This window comes from Danio aesculapii, chromosome 8, assembly GCF_903798145.1.
Source record: "Danio aesculapii chromosome 8, fDanAes4.1, whole genome shotgun sequence".
NCBI lineage: Eukaryota > Metazoa > Chordata > Actinopteri > Cypriniformes > Danionidae > Danio > Danio aesculapii.
Window position 1 is genome coordinate 19884365 of NC_079442.1, and position 22060 is coordinate 19906424.

Below are 22060 nucleotides of genomic sequence, written 5' to 3' on the forward strand. Positions count from 1 at the left end.
CTCATCAAAATTGCACAATAGAAGATTGGAAAGTGTAGCCTGGTCTGATGAGTCTCGATTTCTGTTGCGACATTTGAATGGTAGGGTCAGAATTTGGCGTCAACAACATGAAAGCATGGATCCATCCTGCCTTGTATCAACGGTTCAGGTTGGTAATGGTGGTGGTGCATCATGTCAACACCACAGCCTACCTGAGTGTTGTTGCTGACCATGTCCATCCCTTTATGACCACATGTACCCATCTTCTGATGGCTACTTCCAGCAGGAGGATGCGTAATGTCATAAAGCGTGAATCATCTCAGACTGGTTTCTTGAACCTGATAATGAGTTCACTGTACACAAATGGCCTCCACAGTCACCAGTTCTCAATCCAATAGAGCCCCTTTGGGATGTGGTGAAACGGGAGGTTCACATCATAAATGTGCAGCCGACAAATCAGCAGCAATTGCGTGAAGCCATCATGTCAATATGGACCAAAATCTCTGAGGAATATTCCCAGTACCTTGTTGAATCTATGCCATGAAGGATTAAGGCAGTTTTGAAGGCAAAAGGGGGTCCAACCCGGTACTAGGAAGGTGTACCTAATAAAGTGGCCAGTGAGTGTATATTAGCTAGGTTGTCGGTTTTAATTTTGCTACTGCCTACTTCACAGCAACAGAACATTGGTGTCATCATTGTTCTCCAACTAACATTTGATGCACAGATAAAATGTATCTGAAAATGTTTATTCTCTCAATTTGAATCCATAAACCAAGATCAAACTAGTACTTAAGGCAATGCTATGTTTACGCAGCTGGCCTCAGGATCTCAAACGTTTTGATCTTGTCAAAGATTGACCACTTCCAGACATAGTTGAAAACGCATTAGATCAGATTCATAGCGTAAATGCTTATGTGGTTGAACAATGCATGTGCAACATAGTTTCAACATTTTCGGGAAACAGTGATGACAGGCTAGATAGTTTTTAAAACAAAAACATAGTACTATGGTAGTTGGGCTGCGGTATTGTTTACACGCCTGCAAAAGTGATGTAGTACATGACAAAATTAGAGGAAAGTGTCTTGACAAAATCTGAACACAAGTGGTCACAAGAGACACATTTGAACGCTTGTTAATACCAGGTGGAAACAGAGCCAAAGAAGAGATGCATTCAAATCATTTTTGGTTTGAATTTCGTCCATGAATTGTAATACAGCTAATCTCTAATCTTCTCATTTTACAATTTTTTTAAAAATTTGACGACTCCATGTTTTCAGTTTCCCATGGCTACTCAGATCACTGCATGTGTTTCAATATCTTCGTATCATAGCAGCTGTAATCCAGCTGTAGGTCAGGCTGCTAATATCATTTCACATTTGGTATTTGCAGGTTTCGCTCATGTTCCAGACTAGCAAAACTCTCTTCTCTGAACATGGGTCTCTGGGGTCTAACAATCAAGAAGGGATTTCTGGTTTACTTAGCCTTAGGATGTAGTCACTCTTTATGACTTTTTGGACATCTGAAACCACATAGTTTTATAGGTAATATGCTGTAAAATTATTTCTCCCTACGGGCAAACAGTCCTTTAATCTGCAAACAAATATGTAAACTTTATAGTCCATATGTGTTGCATGTTACTTGGCTAGAAGATTGTTTTAGGTTACATTAAAAAAGATGTGATGTAAACCACAATGTTATAAAAGAATAGTTCTGGTACTTTATTCTGATTGGTTGAACCATGTTCAAAGCCAACTCAACAGAGAGACGAAGCCTCAGTATATTACGTTTGTGCAAAAGTTTGTTATATTATTTAATACAGCAAGAATAATAGTTTATAACTAGATATTCCTGGTGTTCCGCATGCTTATTTCATCTTTAAAAGGGTCATGACATCCAGTTTGCCTAAATGTTAGACATGACATACACTGTAAAATCCGATAAGTTAAAGAGCCCCTATTTTGCATTATAAAAGGTCATACTTTGGTTTTAGAGGTCTCCTACAACAAAACATTTTCATTGTCTTATGATATGCATTTATTTTTACCTAATTATCCCAACGACTCTCATATGATTTGTTCGGCGATTCATTTGTTCCCAAACCCCTCCTTAGCGTGATGCTAATCTGCGCTGATTGCTCTGATGACCCAGTCAGTTGGGATTGGTCGACTGCATTCAGCACGAGACAGAGAGAATTGCCCGCCACGGCTTATCAACAATTTTGAAGTAGTCAGAGTGCAGAGAGTATGTGTTAACCCAATGCAGGAGCGCATTAAAGCAATGCAGTTCAACACCAGCATATTGCTCTATTCTTAACCATGACACACATTCAGTATTAATCCACACAGTTGCAAAAACTGAACTATTTTGAAATTTGACTGCCTCACGTGTAGGAACAGCTGACGGTGGCCATAGCATAGACAAACGGCAGAGGATTGCGAGCTCACAAACACATTCAAATCCAGAGTTTTGCTAGTGTTACAGTGTTTGTAGGCGGGGGTTTCAATTTTTTTAGAGTCTGCGCCTGCAACAAATGGGCCGGGCTTAAGTTCCATATCAACATCACACTGACACGGATAAACATTTGTTCTCCCGACGATTCATTTAAACTACTCTGAGTCGACTCTTTTATAGATGAATCAATAGTTAAACACGGAGCACTTTCTGATTTAAGCCTTAGCTGGATATTTCACTTTACTTAGAGCTGAGTTACACAGTGCATGTAAGGTCATTTTCAAAAACCCATAATAGGGGCTCTTTAAGGTAAGTTCAACCATTTGAGGTTGAAGTAAATGGAGAGACTGAAGAGAAACATAACTACACATTCAATCTCTCAAAATCTCAGCACACAGTATCAACAGCTTTAATTATTACTAACTTGCTTGAGGTTTTTCTTTTGTCAGACGTCTACTGAAATTCCTCAAAACAAATTTTTTATTTTAAAAATTTAAAATACTACATTGTTTTCTTGATAGGGCTCTTTCACATAATTTCTCATGTCTGTTTTTCTTTGGCTTGCTGTTATGGCAAGCCAGCCTGATCTCACGAGAAAACGTAAGTATTTTACGTTTTGACAGTTTAGTGGCTAATTCGAACAAATTCGTACGAGTTCAGTCGTACGAAATTGTACGATTTTAAAAAGGAGGCGTGGCACCTTACCCTACCCCTAAACCCAACCGTCATTGGCGGATGAGCAAATCGTACTAAATTGTTCAAATTAGATCGTACGAATTAGCCACTAAATCAAAAAGTTACGAATTGCCATGAGATTGTGTTGGGCAAGCATAACATACACTAAACAGCAACAATAATGACTCTAACTACATTTAAATTTTTCTGGGTTGAAAATTACCAGAGTCACCATGATATATGACGTTTGTGTCAGAATTAGGCATGGGCCGGTATACGATTCTGATGGTATGATAACCTTGGATAAAAATATCGCGGTTTCACTGTATTGTAATTACTGCTCTAAAATATATTGTTTTTAAATGTCTGGGTAAAAAAAACAACTTTTTTCTCCATTGAACACAATGTATTTTATTTTAAGAAACATTTACAATATTTTGGAACAGTAACTTTTGATGTCGATGGTCCTTTTCAGCTGGAGATACTGTTGCCCAAAGAAACGAAATAAAATAGTTGTAAAAAATAAAAAAACACGTAAATAATAATTAAAAAGCTTACATATATATTGTAGGAATTGTATAACAAAGTTTTGGTGGTTTTAAAACCTTGACTTTTCCAAACCGCGGTAAACCTCGAAAATGGTTATTGTCCCATGTCTAGTCACAATACAATATTATTGCTAAATAAATTGTGATTCTGTGATATATTGCAATTGATTACTTTTTATTTGACAAATTATGTTACCAAAAGAAAACTTTGACAACATAAGTTTGAACAGTTTTAACTAAACAAACATTTTTCAGTTTGTTTATCACACTTCAGTTTTATTGATGCAAAATGGGATTGTCAAGCACAAAAAAACTGACCAGCACTTTAATGAAAGCCTATCAAATATGTTGTGTGCAGTTTTCCATGATACCTCCAGTTTTAATTTACATATTTACCGCATACTGAAAGTGAATCCACTCACCAGAAACAAACGAAATAAACAAAACTTACCGCAATGGAGTGTCGTGTTATGAAATGGCATCTATCAATATACGTAGTATTGCTGTCATTAACTATTTTTCAAGCCGAATGGTGTCATTTAATGATAAAATGTAATGATGAAAACATTAATACATATATTTTACCTTGTGTATTGTTTATTGTGTAAACAACAGCAACAATCACCCATGAAGCTATGGTTGACAGTCAATCTACCGTAAACCACAGCTTCCTGGGACTTGTTACTTTATTCTACCCTCTTATTTTCCCCAATTCCAGTGTTGACAGTTTGTTTTCTTTAAAAGCATCTCAAAGGTGAACAAGGAGCAAGACACCGCGGAGGATCTCAGAGAGCGTGACATCACCATGGAGAGCCAAAAACAAGACGTAACCATCAACAAAACTCAAGATGAAAGACAAACTGACTTCACAGACGCCACACAATATGATATCACAGATACCTGGCTGAATGACAAACAAAAACTAGAAGAAACGTTCGAGAATGATACGATGCGAGAAATTCGTCAACAAGATGACAACAATCAACAAGAAATGCATTGTGACGTTGAAAGATCTTTTAATATCGTAGATGACAAGCAGGAATATGACATCAGAGAGAAAACTGAAGGCATGTATAGAAGAATCAAATCCAACAGAAGCTCGTTTTCCAGGCTAACATGCAAAACACGCTATCCAGCGACAGCTACGGCTCTAACATTCCCATCAATCCTGACAGACAGATATTCCTCTCCAACTGTTAGCCTCCTGCCGTCGTTTTATGGCACTTCGTTTGGCTATCGCATCAGAACGATATCTGAAAACTCCAAAACAAGAACCAGAAAAACCCGCGATGACAACCGACTTGCACAGCCGACGAATGACATGCGACATTCCATTGAAATAAAAGGAAATCCCTGCTTATTAAAAACAAGGGCAGGACTGGCAGTCGGCCCCCACCCTGAAATAATGAGCACCGAGAGGGGGTCCCGAACTCGTAAAATGAAAACCACCAAGAAGTTTTTGTGGGGGCCAAAGGGGCCCCAAGAGACTAAGACAGTGTGTGAGCGGCACAGTCCTGAGAACAGGTGGAAAGGCCAGGATTAAGTCTGACGGCACAATTGTGTGTGGCCTTTTATGCCTTTTCATTAGAGATTGACTGAATTAAAGCAGTTCACACAGGCATGTTAGACTACTCAGACGTGTTATGGCTTTGAGGACAAGGGTTTTGGCACCAGCTGGAACATTTTCTTGTTCAATTAAAGGCCAGCAAAGAGGAATAATAGACTTTTTATGTTTTTTTTTTTTTTTTGACTCTCATCTGGTCTTTCTCATTGAGTGGTGGTTTAGGCTTGTTGACATAGACAATTATGATTAATTCATGATTCAATCCTTGCAGGACTTTGCTGCTTTTTTGTGTCTTTCTGACTTTATGCAAAAGTAGTAGATCATCTTTAAAATGTAACTTATTTATCCAAAAACCATGTCTGGTGACTGTCAAAAGCAAAAGGGATTGACGTAAGAGTTTATGAAGAATAAAAGTGATTTTTGAGCCATACAGCATGTGATTTTGAAAATAACAGACACATTATAATGAGATATATTACAAAATAAAAGATCAGTTAGACTCTTCTACATCTATTTTACCATTATTTAAACAGGAAGTCTCATTGAAATTTAAAATCTCTTTTACAAGACAGACCTGGACAAGGTAACAGCCACAATTTTAAAATACATTAAAATCACAAAACAACAACACTTCATCAGTCCAACAAAAACAATCACATGCGTCCAATTCCGCTCTTTTTTAAAATAAAACGAGGTATATTAAAAAGAAAACACTTGGAAGAGCGTAGCCAGTAATTCCCAGAGCTAAGACACAAAAAAAAGTACAAAGATAAGCTGAAAGTTTACCTACACTGTAAAAAAACATAAGTTATTTAACAGTTTTTTTTCTAGCAGCTGGGGTGCCAGAAAAAAAAACACACAAAATAACGACCGTTAAATTACATAAATCTACTGTAAAATAACAGATGTTAAATTACAGAAATTTACTGAAAAATAAAATGTAATGACATTTTTACAGTGTAACATAGCTTTATAGATACAGACATTAAATTACAGAAATTTACAGAAAACTTTAATTTTATGAAATTTTTGTAATTTAACATTCGTTGTTTTACGGTACATTTCTGTAATTTAACGGGCATTGTTTTACAGTAAATTTCTGTAATTTAATGTCCGTTGTTTATGGTAAATTTCTGTAATTTATCGGGCGCTATTTTACAGTAAATTTCTGTAATTTAACGTCCATTGTCTTACAGTAAATTTCTGTAATTTAGCGGCCGTTTTTTTACAGTAAATTTCTGTAATTTAACGTCAATTGTTTTACAGTTAATTTCTGTAATTTAGAGGTCGTTATTTTACAGTAAATTTCTGTAATTTTCTGTATGTTTTTTTCCGGCAGATGAAGTGCTGAAAAAAAAAAGTTAAATAACCGATTTTTTTTACAGTGTAAGCCTTATAGATACAGACATTAAATTACAGAAATTTACTGAAAATGTAGATTTTATTAAATTTCTGTAATTAAATGTTGTTTTACAGTAAATTTCTGTAATTTAACGTCCACTGTTTTACGGTAAATTTCTGTAATTCTCTGTACGTTTTTCCCGGCAGCTGTAGTCCTGCAAAAAATGTAAGAGACTGGAATTTTTTTACAGTTTATCATAGCTTTATAGATACAGACATTAAATTACAGAAATTTACTGAAAATTTTAATTTTATGAAATGTAATGTTTTATGGTAAATTTCTGTAATTTAGCGGCCGTTGTTTTAAGATTTTTTTTCCGCCACCCCAGCTGTACCAGTGCTGTTTTCTGCGTATAGCTAGTGATGTCCAGCCCACCATCGCATATAAAATGTATTGATGAGTATAGGATTTAGCATTTATAATAAAACGTAGTGAAGCATGATTAACAGAATTAAGTCTGTTAGAATAGAAGATGCCACATGCATGTATAATTATTACCTTAATCAAGCACAGATAAAAAAGTAGCTTCTACAAGTTTCTTTTTAGCATTAAAAGTAAAATTTAATTTATTTCTAAAATAAAACAGGAGTTTCTTATTTTTTTGTTTACTTATATTAACTGTTTAAAAGTTTGGGGTCAGTACATTTTTTTTAAAAATAGGCACAACTATTAATCCAAAGTGGCCCCCAAATCACTTCCGCCTCATGAGGGTTAATAATAATTAATAACATCCTATTTTTTCTCATGAGCATATTACAATTGTAAACTTCTAGTAAATGTTTTCCCTTCAACTGTCTGTTTCTTTGTCTCCATGTACTGTTCTGTTTTAAGCTGAACATGTTGAATTATTCAGATTCTGAATATGTTCAAAGAGTTTCTGTAACACGAGACTGGTATCAGTGCCACAGACGATCTGATTAAATGAACAGTAAGTAGCAGGGTTGTGTGGAAACCCCAGAAGTCTGTGTCTCCCAGCATTCCACTGGACTGAGTAAATATTTGTATTGCCTTCAGAAAATGAGAGAGAGGATGTAAGCCGGCTATTGATAAAGCCTGTATATACATTAGACGCCAGAACAACCAAAGATGAAAACAGACTACAATAAAATCGCAATCGAATCGCAATAAAATTTATGTCAATAACAAGCTCTGCACTTTTTTACTCTATATTGATCTAAGAGCCAATCACACTGCAGAAATGTGCAACAATGTGTGTCGATATTAGAAATATCACATTTTTCGCCACCGAAAATTTATCGGCCAAAAACATGTTATGCTGTTTAATAGACCCTCTGATTTTTGTGGTTTCAGTCATTGTTGGGGTACACTTTTAAAGCTGGATGTATAAACGACTTCTATCAAAATATATATCGCTATCATTCAACATGAAAAATAATTTTCGCAATTGCATTTTTGCCTAAAGTCAAATCACTAAATGTTGGAAACACACCAAATCAGCTATGTTTCATTTATCTGTACGCCAATTAGTCTACTTTAAAATCCTGTTATATACATTAACTTGACTTTCAACTTGATTTAAATGAACTAATAATGACTTATCAAACAGAAAATTCTGTCATCTTTTCCCCACCCTTCACTTGTTCCAAATCTATTTGAGTTTCCTTTTTCTGTCAAACACAAAAGAAGTAAAACTTGGGAGGAAAAAAAGATGCTGCTGGAAACCTGTAACCACTATTAGGTTGGATAGGCTAAATAATGACAGATTTTTTTATTACATAATAATTTACAGAACTATCCCTTAACTACATTATGTGGCAGTGCTGCATGTTATACAGTGTAATTATTTGTTTTGCGATTTATCTGTTCAAGATGGTGTACTTTTGATTCGGCTGTCAAAATAAAAAAGTAATAGACACGCGTTTACTTGGAAAAGGTGAAACATTATTATGAAAACATCTGCTGACCTCTAGTGGTCACTCAGTGCTATTGCGTAGACAAGTGGGCTTACTTAAAGCGACAGTTTACACAAAAGCGTTAATTTGTTTTGAGAAGACATTTTGAAGAATGTAGGCAGTCACTGACATCGATCGATTTTAGTCAAATAAATACTATGGAAGCCAGTGGCAGCAAGTGCAACTCAAATATTTCTAACGTTAAAATAGGATTATTGTTTAGTCATATATTTTCAAATGTTTTACAAAAAAATAAAAAATGCAGACAAAATAATAAAGCAATTCATTAATTCATTCAAATGCCCAATTACAGATATCACTGGCAATCCTCAATAGAAAAACATGTTTTAACGGTTGACTGTTTATTTTAGGTGCAGAATTGGGGTATAAAATTTCAATTCAACATTATTTCATTGTTTCAATTTGTTGGTTGCCTTTAAAAATGACACTGCAAAAGATTTAAGCAAGTTGCTTTTTGCATGTGTTAAATGCAATAAGATATGTTTTTCCATTGCGTGTGGGCGAGTGAGAAGGTACAAAAATGTTGGTTGGAGGTGATTCAACATATTTCTCAATTTATTTCCATTCCAATTCCTTTATATCCTGGATTATGTATATTGAATATGAAGACAGTTGTGCTTTGTCTACTAAAGAAAGAAAATTTATTAATTTATGTTTAATAACAGCAAGGCGTTGTGTTGCTTTATGTTGGAAAAATGTTAATCGCCCCTCCACTGGACTTTGGTTTAGAAAGCTTATGACGTTTGGCTCTTGAAAAGCTCGCATATGTAATAACAAAAAAAGGGAGGAGGAGTTTTTGAACTTTGTAAAAAATAAAGATATTGAAAAAGCTTTGGAATTCTGAAGTTGTGAAATGTAAATTGATGTTTGATTAGATTTCTTTCCTTTTTAAAATTTATTTGTATTTGTTTATGATTATTATTTATTCATTTTATTTTATTTATTTATTTATTTTTTCCCCTAAACCTGTCTGGGGTAGGTTTTGGGTATTGGCGTTTGATTTATTGTAAAACCTTAAAAAAAAAAAAAAACATGTTATACAATAAGTTGCCTTTTGCCTTTTAAAACATCTATTTGAGCAAAATCACTTGCATAGCATTGCTATATAGCTGTAAATAAGTATAGATGCAATATTATATCATTTTTCTTGATGTTGTTTATGCTACAGTTTTGGGGCGACGAAAACTGAAATTGGGGTAGTTCCTAACTCTGAGAAGTCATATAATTGTTCATTTTAAATAATACAATAATTAGGGCAGCACAGTGGCGCAGTGGGTAGCAAGTTCGCCTCACAGTAAGAAGGTCGCTAGTTTGAGCCTTGGCTGGGTCAGTTGGCATTTCAGTGTGGAGTTTGCATGTTTTGCCCCGTGTTCGCCAAGTCCAAAGACATGTGGTATAGGTGAATTGGGTAAGCTAAAATGTCCATAGTGTATGTGTGAATGTGAGAGTGTATGGATGTTTCCCAGTGATGGGTTGCAGCTGGAAGGGCATCTGCTGCGTAAAACATATGATGTAAGTTGGCGGTGTATTCCGCTGTGGCGACCCTAGATTAATAATGGGACTAAGTAGAAAAAAAAATGTATATATATATATATATAGAAAGAAAGAATAACAATAATAAAATTCATACAAAGTACAAAATAACACAAGCAAAACATTTCATTCGTAATGAAGAAAGAAAACTTTCACCATTTAATAATTTATTAAGTGTGTATGTATATATATATATATATATATATATATATATATATATATATATATATATATATATATATATATATATATATATATATATACACACACAACACATATACACACTTAATCAAATCAAGCAAAACATTTCATTCGTAATGAAGAAAGAAAACTTTCACCATTTAATAATTTATTAAGTGTGTATGTATATATATATATATATATATATATATATATATATATATATATATATATACACACACACACATATACACACTTAATAAATTATTAAATGGTGAAAGTTTTCTTTCTTCATTACGAATGAAATGTTTTGCTTGTGTTATTTTGTACTTTGTATGAATTTTAATTTTGTTATTCTTTTGTTTATTCAATTATTTTCATAGTTTTGTTTGTTTATCAAGGTTTGTTGTTATATTTGTTATAATTGTTGAGTTTGGACTTTTTAGAACAGTATTAAGCTTTTTCTTACTATTGTTACTTAGTATTTATATATTCAAGCATACAATTATAATCTTGCAAAACCATCAAATTCCCATCGCTGCATCACAGGAAACGGAAACCCCGTGTCCCAGCGTAGCTATGGTGTGTAATTCCGCTTCCGCCCCAGTCGGGATTTTCGTCCGCTCTGCAGGAATGTGTGGTGGAGATGCTCGGGCCGGTGGAGAGGGAACAGCCGCACCTTCCTGCTGACAGATGAACCGTCGACCGGCGGCGGCCCGTGCCTGAGGGAAGCGGACACACACGCGCATCCCACCCGTCCCGTCACCGCGCTTTCCCGGACTCCCCTGACCGATAGATCGACTGACTGAAGCGGCTCCTCCTCATGGCGAAAAACACCCTGTCCTCACGGTTCCGGGGAGTCGATATCGACGAATACGACGAGAATAAATTCGTGGACGACCAGGACGAGGCGGCCGAGCAGCAGGGACCGGACGCGTGCGAGGTGGACGATCTCATCAGGCAATATCCTTTACTATACCTGTGGTTATTTATTACTTGTGCTAATGGGAAAATCTATAGTAAATAAGTCTGGGGGGAGTTCATCTCTTTTTGGGTCATCCATAAACAAGACTGTCCGGGTTTAAATATTCCTCGTACATTTTTAACGCACAGGTTGTGTGTTAAACCAAAACATAGTGTCCTAGAGTGCAGAAATGCCCTCCAATGTTTGGGTATATTTGGAATTTGAGGTAGAAATGGAGTGAATGGACAATTATTTGACAGGTGTAATTATTAACAAGGATCACATTGGGTAGGGTAGTTTTTGGTTTATTCCAAAAGCTTTTTGTTTTGTTTGTTGTTGCGTTTAAATTAACATGTTATTTGGTTATTGATTGTACTGGTCACATTTTTGTTTTGTGCTGTTCCTATAATAAGTTGAATAATAATTATTATTCGCTGTTTAACATTATAAAGTGTATTTTTTTTATTTGTTTCGGTACAATTTTTTGTTGTCAGTAATATTCAGATTTGTTTTTATTTTTAGTTTAGTTCACTCCAAATGACAAATCACTTCTTAAATACGAAGATGATGTTGAATATAAATTAATTAATGGCTAAATTAAAGAAATTAAAGTATAATGTTGCATGATTTGTTTTATACTTAAGTGCTGCTTTATTAGTAGATTGACAATCTATTTTGAAAGATATTTAGTTTTAAAGTTAATTTACTTATGTTGCTATACAATATACACGTTTTTCTTTTATAGACTGAATGTTTATAGTAGTGAATTAAATAGTTTTTTAAAACTTGGTTTATAGGATTTATTTTTTATTTAGATATTTTTTTTGTTTCAGTTTGGTTCACTTCTATTTTTTATGTTGTGTTAATTTATATAGTTATTAAAAATAACATTAAGTTGTATATTTGTATGTTTTACTATTTACTTTTATTTTAACATTCTTCTGTAGAGGTATTAGGATTTAGGATTATAGGTAAGATATTTTTATTAGTTAGTTATTGATTTATTCCCATTATCTTTTGTACTTAACATTTAGCAAAGACTCGTTTATTTGGACGCAGTTGATTTCAGTATTGAATGCACATTATTTTAGTGCAGTTAATTGGTGGCTTGAAATGTTTATTAGGTTTTCTAATTATGTTAGACGTTCAAATAAACTTGATGACATGGTCATGCAGTTTTGATGTGTCATGGATATACTAAGCATTTGATTTTGGTTATGTTTTTAAATAACACATCAACGATTCCAAATAACAAAGTAAACATTTTAGTTTCTGAAAAAAAAAAAAACGATCCCCTCTTTCCTTCTAACTGTGTATGTGATGCTTTTTATTTAATCAGGTCATCAGCGTTTGTGACTCGAATGATCCATTTTTGGTACTCGGAGACACAGTTAGAAGCTTTGAGTGTGATGTCTTCCCCTCACTAATATTAAAGACATGAACCATGTCTATTCGGGTCATCAGAAAATAGACTTGCGTTTTTAAAGGTTTGTCTTGGCAGTAGCATTTTTTTTGTTTGATCTTTTATTTTGAGTTTGTGTGGGGTTGATCAGGATGATTATACAAAAAGATTTGTTTTATTTAGTGGTGGGCTGTTATCGGCATTAACGTGCTGCATTAATGCGAGACTCTTATCGCGCGATGAAAAATATATATTATTAATCTATTCTCAAAGTTGGGTTGGGAGCTGGGTTTATTCTACGCAAGCTATGATGACTTTCACCTTGATATTTTAGAGCGGATGTATACCTGACCAGTGAGCCGTCTGACAAAAAAAGTGCCCTTCTAAATCAAATCAGCAGGATGCCTGACTTTAGCTGCAGTTCGGCAGTTTCACTTTAACTCAGGATTTCATTCATGCTGCCGTGACAAACTGAGGTATTAGACACAATTAAGGAGTAAGGACTGGTGAGAGTGTTATGGAATTTAATAACGCACGCCAAATGGAAAGAAAAAAAAACTTCCGCATTTCGCGATATGTGGGTGGTCCTTTACTGACAGCCACGTGTGTGGATCTTGTCGGAAAATAGTGCGAAAGTCCTACATGAGTTAATAGTTTGATCGCAGTGTTTACTTCAATAATGCCACTAATATATGCATACTCCACATATCTTAATCCCATTTCTGTTTAGTTCAGTTATGACTTTAGTCAGATTTAGGTAATAAAAAAATAAATAAATAAATACAAAAAAATATATATATATAATAATCGCTGTTTGGAGCTTATGTAGGCCTACAGTTCATGTTTAACTGAATAAACAGTTAGTAAACATAAGTACATCTTATTGAACATCATTTATTTTCATCACCAATTATCATAGTAGAACAGTTTCTCAAGCAGTTTGTGATGCATTTTGGAAGCAGGAGATGAGCCCTGGTCTAATGTGCCACCTGGCTTGAGAAACCCGTTCTCAAAGATTTATTATTTAAGTAGCACATATATTCTGAATGCCTTCGGCAGAACTCAAATGAGCTATTTTAATCTAGATTAATTTCAAGAATAATATAGATTTAAAAAATTGATCTATGCCCACCTATAGTTTTATTTTAACACAGAGGAACAAAGTTTGCACTTTTCTAAGAAATCAGCACACATCATTTGTTTATAGTTGTCTCTATACTAAAAGTACTCATCATTGACATATTTTCATTTTTTTAAGGATACGTTTAGGGTAACTTCTTCCTTATGCCTTCTGGTTTTGCCAAAATCTTTTGTCAAAACAATTGCCATTGCCGGCACTAATAGCCTACTGGTTAGTGCGCTGGCACATGGCACTAATGGTGTTCATGGTGACCCAAGTTTGATTCCCGCTATATTCTTTACTGTCCTTTCAATTAAAGGTGAAAACCTTGAATTATATATATAAATATATGACCTGCAAACAACTAAATGCTATAATTTACATGCCAACCCAGCAGGTGGTGACATCACTTTGTGAAGAAGTCAACCATAGATTAGAACCAACCACTTTGTGTAGCCCACCATAGTTCTTTAGATTGTCAATAATAATATTTATTAAAACAATAATGAAATAATAATGCAATTGATATCATTGTTTAATTTTTCTTAATTAATTTTTGCAATTACGTGCTCTTTGAAACTAATTAGCATAAGCTTGTGTTATGCTCTTCTGGCATTTTTTGAGAGTAACTGTCTGATCGGTCAGCTTTTCTTAACTAACTGTGATGCACAGGGGACATGATGACAGCATTTCACATCGCCTTGAGGAATCCACCAATCAACTCCAAGAATCCAGCAGTGAAAGTAAGAGCCGGTTTCTCAGACAGTATGATTTATTGCTTCGATGTTTAAGAACACTATAGTTAGGCGCCCTCTTATTGCCAAATAGATCATCGTAGCAGGTATTTCACTATTTACCTAGAAATGTGTGAAGTTTAGGTCTCTGGATTCCTGGAAGCCTCACAAAACTGTGCTAGGTGTTCAAATATACCTGTCTGTCTGTCTGTCTGTCTGTTGTTTGATTAATTGCAGCATAAAAAGTTGGTGTCTCTTTAAGAAGTAGTGTACAAATCAACCTTTACATTGAGTTCACGTGAATATTGAAAAAGACTGTACCTAAATGGTACACTATACACTATGTACTTATGCACTTACACACTCAACAGCATAGTAAATACATTTAGTGTCATCTCAAATGGAATGCTAGCTTTTTTTTACCAAGCGGAAATTCAGACCGTTTCCCAGAAGATGTTTGACGGTTGCCAAATTAGTGAAATGTATGACCAAACTACCAATAATACCTGCCATGAGCATAACTGCATTCACCATCGGGAGGTGGTATAATCACTCTCGTAGGAGAATTTTGCTTTCTCAATCCAAAATAAATAAAAGTAATCCAACACCAGATCCCGAAAGCTCTGTCCCTTCCGCTATGTTTGGTTTGAATATCGTTACACTTCTAGTATTCATGAAATAGTAGGTGGCAGGTAGCTAGGTGACTTGCTAACTCCAGCAAGATTTTGAAGCATGCTTAGATTGACCTAGTTAAAATCATGTTGTTAATTACTCATTTTCATTTGATTTCAAATTATCATTCTTCATTGGGACATAAATTAAGACATCTTTGATAAACTCCGAGACTCGCTGACCCACTTTAAGCCTCATTCACACTTTGAGCGACTTGCAGCAACAAGTGACTGTTCATTTCAACGGAGAATGAGTGACTTCCGGCGACATCCTTTCATGCAGGCGACAGCAATTGTTGGAGACCAGGTGGGCGTATCGACTTTGAGCGACAGTCAATGGGAGCACCAGTAGAGCTCACGTGGTGATCTCTCAGCTCACCCAGAGACCGGTTGTAGTCTCCGAACCTACACAGACCTGCGTTTGCAGCAGATCATGCCACTCAGAGCCAACGTCAGGCTGAAATCAATGTCCAACCTAAAATCAACATCTACTCATGTTACATCTTGACGTTGTGTGGACGTTACCACTATGACATCAGATGTTGGATTTTGGTCAATTTCCAACACAACCTAAAATCAACCAAATATCAACGTAATTTGAAGTCGTTATTGGAAGTCCAAAGCCCAATCCCAATTCTATTTTTGGACCCCTTTCCCTTGGCCATTAAAACCAAGTGTGAAGGGGAGGGACTTCAAAATTTACCCCTAAAAATTGGGACAGCACTACAGCACCTGCACATGTCATCACAATCTCTTGCTTCATATGAGATCAGACGATCGCGACTGCTGTAGTTATTCCAGTTGCTTTAATTTTTGGTATTTATCTTCAAGAAATCACTGAAGGCATATACTATGTTATTATAACCATCTAATGTGGCAATAAGATTGTAACTATACTACGCATTTATACAGTGGCCATATTCATATATGTAAACACACAAAAACAACACTAATATTACAGCAGACACTGTAAAAAGCTCATTCCCAACCACCAGACTTTTCTGACAGGATATTCGAGTCTCATCAAGTGTCAGAATGTTGTGGGACTGCATTCCCCTATACAGGAGTTATTATTATGCTATACAGGAGTTATTATTATGGATTATTGCGAAATTTACCATTTTTTTTATTTTACCCTTTTTTTTTTAAAAGCATGACTGTAACAAACTTGCGTTTTTAAAGCAACACAAATGGGATTATGAATGTAATAAAATGTGTTTGTTGTAAAAATTCATAATAATGACAAAAAAAATACAAATTTGTGGATCTCCTTACTTCCGGGTTCAGCAATACTGCCGTTGTGGCTGGTGTATTCGGGGAAATTTTCTTACGCCATTATTTCGAGTGTGGTCCTGCAAAATCTTCGTTTGAAGGGCTATTCACCCCTTCCCTGTAACCCTACGCCTTTAAGCTAAAGAGAATTAGGACACCCCTACCCCTTGATGTGAACGCGCAAAATGAGGGGTAAGGGGAAGTGCTAAGGGGTAGAATTGGGATTAGACCAAAATAACGTTGCCCTTAGACGTTGACTAGACAATAAATTTTGGTCACCTGACGTTATGACCTAAATCTAACCTAATATTAATGTTGTGTGCCTGCTGGGAAGGGTCATGAAAAGTTTAGAAAGGTACCAAGAACATTGTCAAACAGTCCATGAATACTAAAATGCTTTTGTGTAAAAAAAAAATTAAGCAATGACTTCATTCTCTACAGCATCAGTTGAATTCTGAGTGAACAGGTGAATAGATTTAGGCCCTGTCCACATGAACACGGGTCATTTTAAATTGGCAGCTTTTTCTGTGGTTTGGGTGTTCGTCCACACACAAATAAAGAATAGGGTTTCTGAAATCAAAACTTTTTGAAAACTCCTGTCAGGATGAAGATTTAAGAAAACGTGGGGGTCTGTGTATTTTTGTATCCATCAAAACCTATGTTTTTGCTCGTCCACACCATCATTTCCTTTGTGTGTTGTCAGATCGTGCTCCACAATCTCCATTGTTTACAAGATCTGTGCAATGGCTGCTGGGTCATGTTGACAGCCATCCTGAAACCAATTAAAACTTTGAGGCTTCTGATTGGCCAACATGACTTTACTATTAAGAGGTTATCACCACAAGTTGCTTTGACTAGCTCTTGAAAGTGCTTCACAATTTGCCAGTTTTTGCATTTTTATGTGGACAAAGTTTTTTTTTTTAACAATGCATGTGTGGATGAGATTTTTTGTTTAATGGAGGAAAAAATAATATCCTAAGACAGCTTCTGCAGAACCAAACTCACCCACCCTTATAGATTTCCCTTTTCATTAGTGTTGTGTTGTCCTCTTCTCTCAGGAGCGGGCACAGGCAGTGGTGTTACGAGTGCTGACTGCATTTAAAAGCAGCGATATTGAGCCAGCGGTAAAGTCTTTGGACAAGAACGGAGTGGATCTGCTGATGAAGTACATCTACAGAGGCTTCGAGAAGCCCACAGACAACAGCAGTGCCATCCTGCTGCAGTGGCATGAAAAGGTCAGTCTTGGAATTAAGAGGTCTGATTCTTTTCTCAGTTCAAACATTTATATCTCTTTTTGTCTTCATATTCTCACTCAGGCTTTCGCTGTGGGGGGCCTAGGGTCCATTGTACGAGTGTTAACTGCAAGAAAATCTGTCTGAGAAGCCGGAAGAAATGGAGTGTTAACCAGCCACGGTATTTCTTAGACATGGACAACTTCCTCTCTCACAACTTAACCTTATCTGGGGGAAAACCACTCATGCTCAACCGCTTATTTCACGAAAAAATACTGTATGATATTTAATGTAAATTATTGATTCTTCAATATGTTATTATGGAAGACACTTCTCGACTAATGAAGGTGGACGTTTGACCGATGGTCTGTGAACTGCGACGGAAGGACGATGAAGAGACTTGGCTCTATAAGCCTTGAACTGCAGTTTCAGGACATTAAATACTGTGATGAATATGAAAGTTGTATTTGCTTGTTCTTAGTTGGCACTCTCGGATGTGTAGTTCTCATTTTTTTCAGTTCCAATTCTCAGTTTTTTTCTTATTGTACAGAAAGAGGATAATGTTTAATATATATAGTATTTAGGTGGTGGATTTATGGTTCAATTCGTAGTGTGGGGTTGAGTCAGTTGGGTTGAGAGGGTTATTGTGAAGTGCCTGGTGCAATAAAGGACATTTAAGAGTGTATTGTTTTTATTTTTGCAAATCAACATACTCAAAAACACACTTTTTTTTTTTTTTTTTTACACAGCCTTGTTTGAATGAAGGGCATCCAGACCTGTTCCTGAAGGGCTACTTTCTTGCAGAGCATAGCTCCTACCCTAATTAAACAAACCAAAAAAAGCCAGTTAAGGTCTTCAGGTCTAGCTAAAACAAACTTTTAGACAAATACATTGGATTAGTCGGATCTTAAAACTGCTGGATATTGATCCTCGAAGGGCTTGAACACCAGGTCTAAGGTCAATCCCAATTGGCACTCAACCAGGCATTTTCAATCTTGCTTCTGGATGGCCAACATCTCAGTTTTAGCTTCAACCAGCTCCAACACTTTTGTCTATATGTTTCTAGTGAGTATGCAGACCTTGATTAGCTGGTTCAGGTTTGTATAATTAGAGCAGTGGTCCTCCAGGAACAGATCAGGGGTACCCTTGTTGTGAGGGCAGAGTTTGTGGAATGGCACTAGGGCTGCTTTCCACTCCACTTTGATATGCACTTGCCAATTTTCTTAAGCGCTTCCATTTACGAAAATTTATATCACCATTCCACTTCAACAAGTGAAAGAGGGAAGTTTACATGAACAGACCCCTCAACTATCCATTTTGAAGAAGGGAGCAAGTTTGCTTCATTCAGTGTGTAGGCTGCATTCCCATTCCAGTCCAATTTTGTATGCCCTTCACTTACTAACTTCCCTTCATCTTATTGCCTTAAAGGGAAGTTTGTAAGTTAGACACTGGCCTCCAGGTCTGAGTTTGCCCATCCCTGCCCTAAATCCTTAAGCAACTGGGAACTATACTGTCCCAGAATGCAGTAAGTTCTGGAGTGGATAAATGAAGGTGCCTCGCTTTCCTAGTCAAAATCAAGGGTGTCCATGTAAGCTTCCCTCATTCCATTGATGAAATGGAATGCACTTGAAAATGAAGGCAGAGATTCCCCTGAGGTAACAAGGTTTGAAAGTGCAGCCCTAGTGCCCAGCACCTATATGTCTCACACTGCAATGCAGTTGTGACATCACAACAGCAACATGCATTTACTTCCTAATAGTTTAAAAGTGCTCAAGGGCATTCATTGAAATGCATCTCAGGTGATCAGCCAGTAGTAGCCACTTGTGCAACGTAATCAATGACATATATCAGAGTAAGTTATTGAGTGTAAAGGCAAACGAATTTGTACTGGAATGCAGCCTAGGAATGCCAAAGAACATTAGATTCATCGGTGGGTATACGGTATGCCATGAGACTATAGCGGTACATACCTTAGGCCAGTGGTTTCCAATTCCAGTATTCTATTTGTGGCTATGCACCCAAGATAAGACAGTCAGGTAGAAGTCTGCTTGGAGACTGTCTCAAATCAGTCTCAGGTAAAATGACCAAAGAACACCATACAGTAGTGATTTGAAACTCTGGTCCTGGAGAGCCAGTCTCCTGCATAGTTTAATGCAGGAGTCACTACACTTGTACTATAGATTTTAGCTCTAAACCTAATCAAATACACCTGAACAAACTACTCAAGAAATTACTAGGGATCGTTGAAACTTACAGCCAGGTGTGTTAAAGAAAGTTGAAGGCAAGCCTGAAATGATTAACCAAAAAAGCAAATCGGCTAGTAAGAATGCTGGTTCTATGGCACACAAGATTGGAGACCAAAAGCCACCATTTAATTGCCTAAGACATGCTCCACGTGATCAAGTTCACATTATGGGTTTCCAATAATAAGTAATACCAAAGTCCCTTTAAGGCAAGTCATTTCACTCGGCGGCCATCTTTGAAACGCCTCAGGCAGTATGCTCGGGCATTCTGTTTGAATGAGGAAACATCAAATTCTCCAAAACAGTAAGCTTACGATTGAATTTTATATTAGGTATCACCAATAAAATTAAACACAGCTGTGTCTTTGGTTTCATTTCTAAACATCCAAATCACACAAAATCTGCAGAAACTCAGTCTGGTCTGAGCCTCTCCCCCGGAGAATCAACACTCTATAGCGTTCGATGATTGGCTCCTGTACTAGAAGGCGGGCTTTATTCGCCATATAGCAATCTATGATTGGTTCCTGTACTAGTAGGCGGGGCTTTGTTCACCACATTGACAGTTACACTTTTCCCTGTTCAAAACTATACGAGTGACATGTCTTGAGTATTCTATAGTCTTTGGTAATACAGAAAGTTTTATCTCTCCCTCATAATAAGGAAATCTCTGACTAAACTCTGCAGGACACTGGTCCTCCAGGATCAGTTTTGGTGATCCCTGCTTAGCGTCATCCCTAATCAAACACACCTAAAAAAAGGCCTTCAACATTTCTTGAAAATGACGATGTTTTTTTTTTTATTTGCAGTTTCAAACTTTATACGCATTTTGGCATCCCCATTAAGCATTTTTAATGTATTATTCAAAAATGTGCATAAAAATAGGTGGATGGAAACGTTTTCAGCCTATTACCTATTATGCTGAAGATCTCGATTAGCCTCTACAGGTGTGTTTGGTTAGGGTTGGAGCTAAAGAGCAAACACCACTACCTTGTTGTCATTGAATATTCATATAAAGCAAAACAACAGTTAACAAGTGGATCAAAAAACATTCATAAAACCTGTCTTTAATCAAAATGCGTACTGAGCAATACCTGTTTTTATCTTAGGACAACTTTTCGATCAACCTCAAATGTTGACTACTACAGTAAAGCTGAGCAAACTTGGCACCTAAGATCCACTTACCTGAGAGAATTTGGCTAAAGCTAATCTTCCCAAGACTGTCTAGTGGCACTGTAGAGCTTGATTAGCTTGTTCAAGTGTGTTTAATAAGGGTTGGAGATAAATGCAAACATCACTAAGTTGTTGCCAGTGAATACTCATATAAAGCCAAACAACAGTCAGCAAGTAGATCAAAAACCTTAATTGAAGCCGTCCTTAAAATCATGTACCCGTTCATGTCTTAGGACAACTTTTTGATCCATTTCAAATGTTGACTACAGTAGTATTAAGGCTGAGCAAACCTGGCATGTAAGGTCCACTTTACTGAGAAAATTTAGCTCAAGCTAACCTTCCCAAGACTGTCTAGTGTCACTGAAGACCTTGATTAGCTTGTTGAAGTGTGTTTGATAAGGGCTGGAACTAAAATGCAAACACCCCTAACTTGTTAATGAAAACGGAGCATACAGCCATACTTAACGTACGGCAAGGAGGTAAAATATGATCACTCTTTGCCTAATAAACATGGTCTACAAGAAAGTTTAGGTAGATAGCATGTGTCAAATTTTCTTCTAATGATGCATTAGATCACTGCACAAAACCTGAATATCTCACTAAACATTTGCTGATAAAAAAAAAAAAACGTTTCAACCCAATGAGGACAAAATTGCCACTTCCTGATAAACTGCCACCAAATATCAAAAAGACAAAGAGAATTTGCTGCGGTAGGAGAAAATAGTGTGGGCATTTTTCTTTTCTAAAAAATACAATAAATAAATGCATGGTAACAGCAATAAATGCATGGTGGTTTTTGGAGGTGTCAGACCACTCTTTGGAAGTGCAGCCGCTTAAGACTGGGAAGTAATAAAACTGAATGACTTTGAGGATAGATTGACCCTTTGATTTTAGAATGACCAAAACAAAATTTATAAAGTTTATAACATTGTAAAATGTGGTCGGTCTGCTGGTTTGTCCATTAATGCCATCCCATTGGACTGTTA

General features: G+C 36.2%; 1 protein-coding gene across 1 annotated transcript; it reads left to right on the forward strand.

Annotated features, from left to right (window-relative positions):
• Nucleotides 1-10856: 10856 nt before the first annotated feature.
• Nucleotides 10857-17892, forward strand: arpc5la (actin related protein 2/3 complex, subunit 5-like, a). The gene is made up of 4 exons (XM_056463389.1): nucleotides 10857-11229; nucleotides 14423-14495; nucleotides 17488-17664; nucleotides 17746-17892. Exons 1-4 carry the CDS (start codon nucleotides 11090-11092, stop codon nucleotides 17806-17808), a joined length of 453 nt encoding a protein of 150 aa, XP_056319364.1. The 5' UTR covers nucleotides 10857-11089; the 3' UTR covers nucleotides 17809-17892.
• Nucleotides 17893-22060: the final 4168 nt, after the last annotated feature.